The sequence below is a fragment of the Solanum tuberosum genome, unplaced genomic scaffold (genome assembly GCF_000226075.1).
Source record: "Solanum tuberosum cultivar DM 1-3 516 R44 unplaced genomic scaffold, SolTub_3.0 scf00207, whole genome shotgun sequence".
Lineage (NCBI taxonomy): Eukaryota > Viridiplantae > Streptophyta > Magnoliopsida > Solanales > Solanaceae > Solanum > Solanum tuberosum.
The window spans coordinates 1,086,272-1,097,282 of record NW_006239133.1 but is presented as its reverse complement, the minus strand read 5'-3'; the positions used below and the strand labels follow the sequence as shown (position 1 = coordinate 1,097,282).

The following is an 11,011-nucleotide window of genomic DNA, read 5'->3' as shown; positions in this document are numbered from 1 at the left end:
GTGAGCGAGATCTGGGAGAGGGGAACGAAAATATATGTATATGTACAATTTTTACGCATTTTATACATTTGCGTTTTTGTATAAAGTGAGAGAGGCGAGTGAGAGAGCGAGATCTGGGAGAGTGGCGAGCGAGATTGGGAGAGGGAGAGAGGAGAACGAAAATATATGTATATATACAATTTTCTCTCACTTTATACAAACACAAATGCACTTTATACACTTGCGTTTGTATAAAAAATGAGAGAGGCGAGGGAGAGAACGAGAGTGGCGAGCGAGATCACCAGGAGAGAGGTGAAATAGCAACAGTTTGCTATGGGGTACAATTAAATCAAACTATATTTATAGCATTTAATTTGAATTAATAGTTTGCTATTATATATAATTTTCCCTTAATTCAATTATTTTAAGTATAAATTTTAGGAATCAATAGTTTTAATATGAAATTACAATCTATCCATATTTAGTTTGTAATTACATTAATCCCTGAAAAAGTAAAACAAACCGGATACATAATATGTAGCTCGGATACATTAAAAACTAACTCGGATATATTATAAAATAATTTAGAATTAGGAGAGAAATAAGGGATTTTAGAGATTTTTAGATATAGAGGGGAATATTAGAAATAAGGGAAACATAAAACGTGTATTTCAGTAATTTTTTCTTATTTTAATATTTTGTCATTTAAGTTTTATAACCACAATTTGAATTTCAACTAAGGAAAATTAAAAAAATAAAGTTACAAATTAATAGATAAATCTTAAAAGATACAAAATAGAAAGTAACCTTTAGTATAGGAACATACATTACATCAATGCAAATAAACGGGTTAAAATTGGAGATTAAATTGGGCTCAATTGAGGATTCTCTTAAATGGGTTATTACTTGAATGAGTTGATATTGAACCCAACTCAAATTATCTTGAGCCCAACCCTTAAAATTATGGGCGGGTTAGACGGGTTACCTACAATTTTGACACCTGTAGATATGCTCCATTGTCTTATTGTGATATTTGGGCTAAAGATATATTATTTAAATTTTATTTAAGTGTCCCTTTCTTTTCATAAATTGATATACGATTTTGATTGGATAATTATTTTGTTTTAATAGGTATTGATGAGTTTTGGAGTTTGCACATATTCTATGTCAGTGCTTAAATAATTTGGGTAAGTATATTAATATTTGATTCGTCCGACAGGCCGGGCGGGCTTCAGTGTGAATCCCGCTAAATTATAGATTTGTTGTTGGTAAATTATAGTAATAAAGTTAATGGTCAAAAACACATGTACCTAATGTCAGGTCCGCTAAATGGGGTTTGCTTGATGGAAATAGGGCTTGATTGGCAGAGTCCATAGGTGGCTGGTCAGCACGGGATGGACAGTATCCTCATGCTATTCGAGTTGGTTGATCAACAACATATGTACTATATATGTTCTTGAATTGATATTATCATAGAGTGATCAATTTGGTTTTGTTTAATTCTAGTACATGAATTCATCTCAATATTCAGTTTACACCATTAAATTTCTGAATATATATCTTAATCTTCTCAGCAATCTAATAAAGTAAATTGGAAGTCTGTTTAAAACAGATAATCAAGTTCAAAAATTATTTCTTTTTGTTGCAGTTCTATAACATGAACTAAGATGATCAGCACATTTTTGGCTATACATTTCATAATCAGCAGTTTTTGTAACTCTGAAACATTGGAGTGTTGACATAAATAATATTTGCCAACACAATCAGAATAATTAAGAGTGTTCAAAATCGCATCATAACTGATAAGCCAATCATAAAATTGACTTATTGATTTATTGGTATTGGGTTATCGAATAAACGATTGGTGAACTTATTCAAATTTTATAATTAACTGCTTATTGATATAGGGGCGGATTATTCAATTTCCTTATCAGATAAATCGTTAATCCGTTAAGAGTTACCATACTTACACTTTTATCTTAGGTATATTAGCCTCATTTAATATTTTGTCATATTATATACTCCCTCCATTCACTTTTAATTGTCATGATTTCCTTTTTTAGAGTCAAACGATAAGAACTTTGACTAACATTTTACGATGTATGTTTTCATCATATTGATATGCAAAAAATTGCAATTTATGGTACTTTCGTATAGTTTTTGAATATCTAAATTTTTTGTTTAAAATATCGAATTAATATAATTTAATTTAACTTTGAAAATTAGTCAAATCGACTTTCGAAAAGCGCAACATGACAATTAAAAGTAGACTATGGGAGTAATTATATATTGTTAATCCTAAAGCCGTAAAGTCAAAAACTTGAAAACCTATTACTTTAATGTTGTATTAACTATTACTATATTACTATTAATCTATATTTTGTGTAATATAGAAGAATTTTATAATTTAACTACATTTATAATAGTGAAAAGAAGTCATTTTTTCATGGTGTGTTCATGGAAAATAAAGTAGAGATTTGTTGATTTACTGCTCAATAACAGTCTTTGATTGATTAGTGGATTAGTAAATTTTACAATCACTATCTAATAGGTCAAATCGTTAAACGAAATTATCCACCCGATCCACCGATAAGCAGCCCTAATTGAGAATGAGGTTAATATTAAATATTATCACAAAGATACAACACGAATTAAATACCATAAGACCAAAAACGGATAAGGAGAGAGTAGAGACAAACTGTTTTTGCTATTAAGAATTTGGGTTGTTAAAACTATTTTATATTTCATTTTAATAAGGGAGTAACTAATAAAAAAAGAGGGATATTGTGGTTTACTTTACTATTGTCAAATAAAAAATTGGAGACACGATCTAAATATGAGTTGTCAGATACATTTTTTTAATTTGTTGAGGTTAGTGTTGAGATCATAGAACTATGGAACACCTAAAATATTATGTGGATAATGGATTTGTTGGATTGTTATGTGAGGCACATGTATCCTTTGGAATAAATATATACAACCTTTTATAAATTGATTATTAGGAGAATGTATATTAATTAATTATGATTTCTTAATAATTTATATTTATTTCTAGTGAGAATGTGTATTTTATAATTTGGACTTTTAAAGTAGAAATTGTGTTTGGTCAAACTTTTTATAAAGAATATTTAAAATTTGAATGTATTTTTTTAAATATGGTGTAAATATTTAATTTCTAAAGCAAAATTACTCAACTCAACTAATTACCTAAAACATATAGTTAATATGTTTTATAAAGTAATATTTCAAAATAGAGAGTTGCATAATGTCGTAGATTAGATCACATATATGAACTATAACATATTATTGCCAAAAAAATCGCTCTATTTGAAATTTTTAAGTGTTTCTATGAGTTAATCATCATAAAAAATGGAGAATTTGTTGAGACACCTTGATGTATGAATCAACATTCAAGATCATATGGTATTTTGATGATTAACAAATATTATATAAATGACAATCTATATATACAAAGAAAATGAACAAAGAAGTACAAAAATCAAATTCTCAACAAATCTCCAAAAGAAACTGAGAAACTAACATTGGAAAAAAACTTTTGAGTAAACCTGTTCCTTCAGACATATCAAAACATTTAATTTTTTTATACTAATAATATTATCAATAATAAGGTATAACAAGACATTTCAAAAATATGAGCTCTAAAATAAAACAAATATATATACCATGAAGCTTAATGGTGGGTTTAGAAAATTAAAAGCAATAAAAGGAAGAAAAAAGAGATGTATGAATTTTAATGGAGTAGTAAAATATCATTACTCAAAAGTTTTATTAGGGTCTGTTTGGAAAGCCATTTGGTAATTGGAATTGGTGTAATTACTAGGGTAGTAATTACCAGCCTAGTAATTACACAGTCTAGTAATTACATTGACCTGTTTGGTTGCCACAGTGTAATTACAGTGTAATTCCCTTTGTCCTTTTGGTTGGACGAATGTAATTACACAGTTAAATTTTAAAATAGATCAGATTTTGAATAAATAATATTACTATGTATAACTGATTGTTAGAATCAATTTTCTAATTTATTATTATTATTATTATTATCATAAATTAAAGAGAAAAAAAATTAATTCTCATATTTATTTTAATCTCAAAAACTAACAAGAGAAAATACAAAGATACAATTCATACATAATCTACCTAGACATCAAAATATGAAAAGTAAAATGAAACAAGAATCTATCTTACTTGAAAGAAGAAGTACAGGGTTTGTTGTTGTGCCGTTCTTAGAAATGAAAATGTCCAGACGAAAAAGGAAGAAGTGTCTTGGTATTTCAAACAAAAATATATTAAAAAAATATAATATTAAAAAATTCATGTAATTACATGGTGTAATTACACTCAATTCCCTACCCTCCCTTGGGAATTGAGGAGTGTAATTACTCCCATTCAATTACATCCAATTCCCCTCTTACCAAGTAATTACTTGGTCTACCAAACAGAACAAAGAGAGTAATTATACCAATGACACCAATTCCCAATTCTATTGTGGCCTTAGCCCTAAAAGTGTGTCATATAGAGAGTCATTTTTGACATTTTAAAAACATATGCATTAATCCAGCTCATTGCTTCCCAAACTCAAAATGTCAAAAACAAAAAGGTTAAGTGGGTTTTACTGAAATTATAACAACTCAATTTGGTACTAAGGAATATCATATCAAATCAACATTAATCATATAAAAATGTGTATTTTATTCTTTCATGATTATTTACGGAAAATTTTATTTTAATAATATTGATATTAACAAAATTTTACATAACATAATAAAAAATACATGTGCAATACACATGCCAAGAAGTCAATTTAATTAAATAAACAAACAAATAACAAAAAAAAAAAAAAAAAACCAAAACAGCTGTTTCATTATATATTATATAGAAATAAAGAAAGTGGTATTTTATCTTTTAATGATACTCCAAACCTTTATGTATTAAAATAAAAATACTATATACAAGATTTGAAAGGGACAGTTTTGTTAGAAACGTCCCAAGTAGTATTTTTGATGAAGTAATATATGATCCACTTTCTTAATTTTGTGTCTCAATTTATATGTTAATTTTTTTAATATATCTCAAAAAAATATTTTATATATATATATATTGCTTGTTTTAGTAAGTTTATAAAAAAATATGGAAAGAAAATAACAGCAAGTACGGGTGGTATGAGATTTTTAGTGGGCTGGGCTTAACATGAAAAAAGACAAATAGCTTAGGATGTGTTTGATTCGAAGTAAATTATTTTCTTACAAAATAGCTTCTTTTTTTTTAAAACAAGTGATTTTTTTTAGTATTTTGTAAAAAAGTACTCCACTTTATATGTTTCAAATTGTTTACTTTCTTTTTTGATGACGAGGGAAACCTGCAACTGCTATCATTTGGGTGCGCACAGGGTAAAATCCCCGCTCCTATGCAATAGCTCGCAAACCACATAGGAGAGGTAACCCTCACTAGGCAAGTTCGGTGCGACATGCTCGACCCAGAAGACAAATTCCTTGCTTTTGCTGGCAAGGAATTTCGAACTTGAGACCTCCAAATTTAAGATCATAAGATTTTAACAAATTTTAATCTATACTTTCGACCTGACATATTTAAGATCTCAAGATTTGCATATCTTTAATTTAAGATCATAAGATTTTTTACTTTTTTAAATTTCGTGTAAATCAAAACAAGACAAATGAATAAAAATGAAAGAAGTAATTATATTTTAACATTTGGTAAATAGTAAAACAAAATTATTCCAATAATATTTATATATAATCTAGCAACCCACTATAAGATGAGATGGAATGGGATGTGACGGAAAGTGATGGTGTTGAGAGTGGGGTTGGGATGTTGGGAAAGAGATAATAAACTTTAGGATAATACTTACGAAATTTGTTTTTTTCTTAACGAAAAGTATTTTAAGCTAAGATACATGAAAAAATAAAAATAAAAATCCAAACACAGCATTATTATTACTAATAATTGAAGTTAGAAAGTCGTATAAAGAATGAGATCTATTTGCATTTAGCTGTAGACTCATCTTCTTTAAAGCACTATTTTATTTTCTTTGATTCTGTGGTCTGTAAATCATGGCTACACAAGGTCAAGTCATCACCTGCAAAGGTACTTTTTTCCCCTATATTCTATGCATCTTCATCTTTACTACTTACACATATATCTCTGTGTGTGTTGGTCACTTGCAAGTTTTATGAACCCTAAAAGTTTATAGCTAAATGTGTGTTTATGGATTATGAAATGGTGTAAAGCTGCGGTGGCCTGGGAACCCAACAAGCCTTTGGTGATTGAGGATGTGCAGGTGGCTCCACCGCAAGCCGGTGAAGTTCGGGTTAAAGTTTTGTATACTGCTCTCTGCCATACCGACGCTTATACCTGGAGTGGCAAGGTAATTGAATTTTCCATGTATTAGTAGTTGCTCATTTTGATTTGAGTTAAGTTTGATGAATCGTAGGAATAGAGTGGAATGAGTACGAATCTAAGTGATTTGGGATTGATGAATCAGAGAATGGAGTTGAAGCTTTTTACATATCATTGCTTTCTTACAAAAAAAAAAAAAGTTAGCCTAGTGCAAAAGTATTTTATTGAAACGTGCATTCCCAGATTTTAGGTTTCTGCTCGCCATTTATGCTAAAGGGTTTTCTCAGAATGCCAAGAGTTTTTAGTTTTTTCCTTCTTTTGTGGATAATTTCTTGCAATTCATTTGTGTTTTTCTGGAAATTGGTATTTGGGGAAAGATAAGTTTGGAGTTAATGGTTTAGGATCATTAGTTTATTGGACTATTTGTTGTTGTTTGATATTGGTACTAACAATCTAACACATGTTTCTTTTTCCTTTGAAGGATCCTGAGGGTCTCTTCCCATGTGTTCTTGGTCATGAGGCTGCAGGGTACATGCTTTCTTTGTGTCATAGTGTTTTATTGACTGTAGTAGCTTCCGTTGAAGCTAAAGAATTGTTTTGTTTGGATACCCTTTTTTCTTGGTCTTAGCCCTCTAAAATTTGCAGGATAGTAGAAAGTGTTGGTGAGGGAGTGACTGAGGTTCAGCCAGGAGACCATGTTATACCTTGCTACCAGGCAGAATGCAGAGAATGCAAGTTCTGCAAATCAGGAAAGACCAATCTTTGTGGTAAAGTAAGAGCTGCTACTGGAGTGGGAGTTATGATGAACGACCGCAAGAGTCGATTTTCTATCAATGGAAAACCGATCTATCATTTCATGGGAACTTCAACCTTCAGTCAGTACACTGTTGTCCATGATGTTAGTGTTGCAAAGATTGACCCAGCAGCTCCTCTGGAGAAAGTCTGCCTTCTCGGGTGTGGTGTTCCAACTGGTAACTTGACTTCCAAACCTAATATGTGATTGAACTATATCTTGTGATTTCCTTCAGGCTGCTAATTCATGAAACATATTCTGTAGCATCTCTGATTTAATGCTGGCCCTTACTCCATTTCTAATCCATTCTTTATCAATAATATATATGTAATAAATTGTTGTATTGGTCCTCAAAATATGTGGTTTCATGTGACTTCATCATCATTCTATTAGTTCTTTTTGATTCCTTAATCGCTCAATTTTTGGTCAAAATTACTGCAACACCGGACACCTGCCAAATTGAGAGCACTTCTGAGACAATGTGATGTATGTAAAGGGAAGACAGGATTTTGAGAGAATATACTCCAAAATAAAAGCTAAAAGAGAGAAGTAAAAAAAGGAATTTTAAAACCAAGTTATAGTAATGGGTCTCTTGGTGTATAAATGATTGAAAGAGCTCTTAGTGCATAAATGATTGATAGAGCAAGGATGGAAATGTATTTAAGTATATTGTTTAGGGAGCATATCGTCATAGTAATTTGATCTTTATGAGTTACAACATAGTGTCTTTTGGTTGTTTATCCAGGTGTCCATCTTATCTATCATTTTTCATCACTTCATGCTGGTTTATTCCCCTAGATTAGAAGTTGAGGAGGAAATAAAAATCATAGAATGCCCGTCTAACAATGTCCCTTTGTTCCCTTCCGAAGCCAATACACTCTGTTTTCTTTAGTTTTTGTTAATGGCTAATCACACTCTTACCATACCCTCCTTGCATTTTACATTATGTATTTGCTGTCTTTAGGCCTTGGAGCTGTTTGGAACACTGCAAAAGTTGAACCAGGTTCCATTGTTGCCATCTTTGGCCTGGGAACAGTTGGTCTTGCTGTAAGTATCTAACAATTTGACTGTGTCAAATAATTAAGCTCCTTTAATATATTTATGCAATCTATCTATTTGCTTGTTAGGTGGCGGAGGGTGCAAAAGCTGCTGGTGCTTCACGAATTATTGGAATTGATATTGACAGCAAAAAGTTCGATAGAGGTACAGCTTTGTCCAATCTGTCTAAGATTGTGAACTATGAACTTTTAGGAATAGCAAGTATATGATTAGGTTCCAACTATATTTTACATCAGATTTGTCAGAACTTGAGCTACTCCAAAGTCCTAAGATCACTTTCTTGGTAGACTTCAAATACAAGTTACTATTGTCTAATGTTCAATCAAAAGCTAAATCCCCTAGAGCTTTGGTTCAATTGTAAGAGTGTGTCTCATAATGTATGATTAGGTGCACGTCACAAATTTGTATTCTGTTGCAAACAAAACCTTGAATTTAAGTGGGGGAGGGTAGAAGGGTGGGCCCATTGCCACTGAGTTTCAAACCGTGGGCCAGATGGTCCTCAGGGTTTTCTAGATTATTAAGAAATGTTTGTTAAAAGCCGACAAATGATTTCAGAGTTGGATGTATTTCTGTAGGGGCACTTGTAGATATATGTTTTGCAGGTGCTTAGATGGATTGTTTTACATCATCGCTATGTCATTGTGGTAGATTGTGTAGAGAGCTTCCTTATGGAATGGAATATAATGGTAATGGAAAAGAAAAAGAAGCCTAATAATAATTCCTTGTCTTCATGCCGTCATCCTTTCTACAAAATCAAATGCAACAGCCATTTCTCCAACTAAGAATGAGATATAAATCTCTACTAAAAATGATGCTGAAATTGCCTTACCCCTTAGGTCTTAAAACTTTGGTTTCAATCAGTCAACCCCTATAGGTGCATTTTCTCCTCTTTGATTTTGCTGTCGATTCTCAAGCTCAAGCTGTTATTCCATGACTTCTCTCTAGCTAATTTCATATCATTTCAAGCTTTAAAATTTTGAGCAAGAGATGTGATATTTTTTTGCCAAATCATTTGACACATAGTGGGATTTGGAAGCAACACCTTAAATATATCTTTCTGAAACTTCCAGATTAGAGGTCATGATTTAATCAGTCATATATCTTGATTATCATCTGTATATTTCTGTATGATAAGCAGTAGATTGCTCTTAAAAAATCTGATGTATAAATATCTTGTTTAATCTCATAATAGTTCTCTTCTTGGGTGCCGATTATAGGAGGAAACAACTTGTTAAACAAAATAATTTTGAGGCTTATGCCAGATTGAAGTGGCTGTGAAAGTATGTCTGGTACCAGACTTATTCAAGAAATAGTATTTGAATCAAACTTGAGCACCACAACAGTTTTCATGCTCTAGTATCCTTAATTATTTTCTGTTGTATGGCACATCAGTTGTCACATCATCTGATCCATATATTTAACTGTCATGCAGCCAAAAATTTTGGTGTGACTGAATTCATCAATCCCAAGGAGCATGAGCAACCCATTCAGCAAGTCATTGTGGATCTTACAGACGGTGGTGTTGATTACAGTTTTGAGTGCATAGGAAATGTCTCTGTTATGAGGGCTGCTTTAGAGTGTTGTCACAAGGTAAATTATGCTAGTGTCTAATCAATAAAATTGGAATTTCAGTTTCCCCACCTCTTCTTCCCCCATCCCACGTTCCCCTTTATCTTTCAATATTTTTGTAATGTCTCTACCTTATGAAAAATTTAATCTATTGTACAAGATACTAATGCTGAACATGTCCAATCTTATTGGAACTGCAGGGTTGGGGAACCTCAGTGATTGTAGGTGTTGCTGCTTCTGGTCAGGAGATATCTACACGTCCATTTCAGCTGGTAACTGGTCGTGTTTGGAAGGGAACTGCTTTTGGTGGTTTCAAAAGCCGATCACAAGTTCCTTCCCTCGTGGACAAGTATTTAAAGAAGGTCCGTTATTTCCCTTTTCTTTATCTTTCTTCCCTTATTTTACCATTTAGTCACTATTCATTTATCCAACTCTTCCACTACTAATAGGAAATCAAGGTGGATGAATACATCACTCATAACATGACACTTGCGGACATAAACAAAGCTTTTGACCTGATGCATGACGGGGACTGCCTCCGTGTTGTCCTGGATATGTTTGTATGAACGAAGTCTGGAGGCACTTTATGTTGCTGACTTTCTGTTTTTGTGCTATTTATCGGACACTATTTCCCTTTCCCCTTCCCCTTCCTAATTGTATGTGTGGAATAAAAAGAAAGTAAGAAAAAAAGGATCCATGGGACGGATGAACTCTTTTTAAATGGATGCTATTTTATTATCTTTTCAACTAAATGCTCTCTACTTTCAAGGCTGAACCATCATCATCATTGCTGATTTTAGACTTTGACATAAACCCTTGCCATGTTTGCATAAATGGAATCCTCCCTTTTCCAAAGTACGATATCTTTGCCGTTGGCTGTTGGCCGTTGCTAAGTGCTCATATATCTACTGAAATATTGAGAGAGAAAAAAAGCTCGAAATAGTCTCTTCTTTGGGTCCAAATGCAAAGTATTCCTCCATGATTACAGTATTGGTGCATTTTTTTTTACATCAAGAGGTTCATCACGTTAGATCTCACACATACTACAGTATAAAATTTTCTTTCTTGCAACATCATTTCTCTACAATAAATTGATATAGTTCAAAAAATAAAGGTAGCATTTTGATTTAGCTGTAATGATGTTTGGACGGAACAAAACAAGAAGCTCCTCTCTTCTCATATTCTCACACGGAGTTACTATGTCTACTAAACATAGATGGAGATGATTGAATATTT

General features: G+C 31.9%; 1 protein-coding gene and 1 long non-coding RNA gene across 2 annotated transcripts in view; both read left to right on the top strand.

The window, feature by feature from the left end:
• Positions 1-1,532, top strand: part of LOC102590024 (uncharacterized) — a 5,416-nt gene extending 3,884 nt beyond the window's left edge. The window contains exons 3-4 of the long non-coding RNA XR_001474490.1: positions 1,111-1,166; positions 1,300-1,532. This is a non-coding gene — a long non-coding RNA (uncharacterized lncRNA). The remainder of the gene's footprint in view (positions 1-1,110; positions 1,167-1,299) is intronic.
• Positions 1,533-6,063: 4,531 nt separating this feature from the next.
• On the top strand, positions 6,064-10,588 carry LOC102577476 (alcohol dehydrogenase class III-like protein). The gene is given in 9 exon segments (NM_001288031.1): positions 6,064-6,102; positions 6,246-6,382; positions 6,836-6,882; positions 7,000-7,325; positions 8,112-8,194; positions 8,275-8,350; positions 9,639-9,796; positions 9,976-10,137; positions 10,225-10,588. Coding segments are annotated over 9 exon segments (1,140 nt in total). The 5' UTR covers positions 6,064-6,068; the 3' UTR covers positions 10,342-10,588.
• The last annotated feature ends 423 nt before the right edge of the window (positions 10,589-11,011 follow it).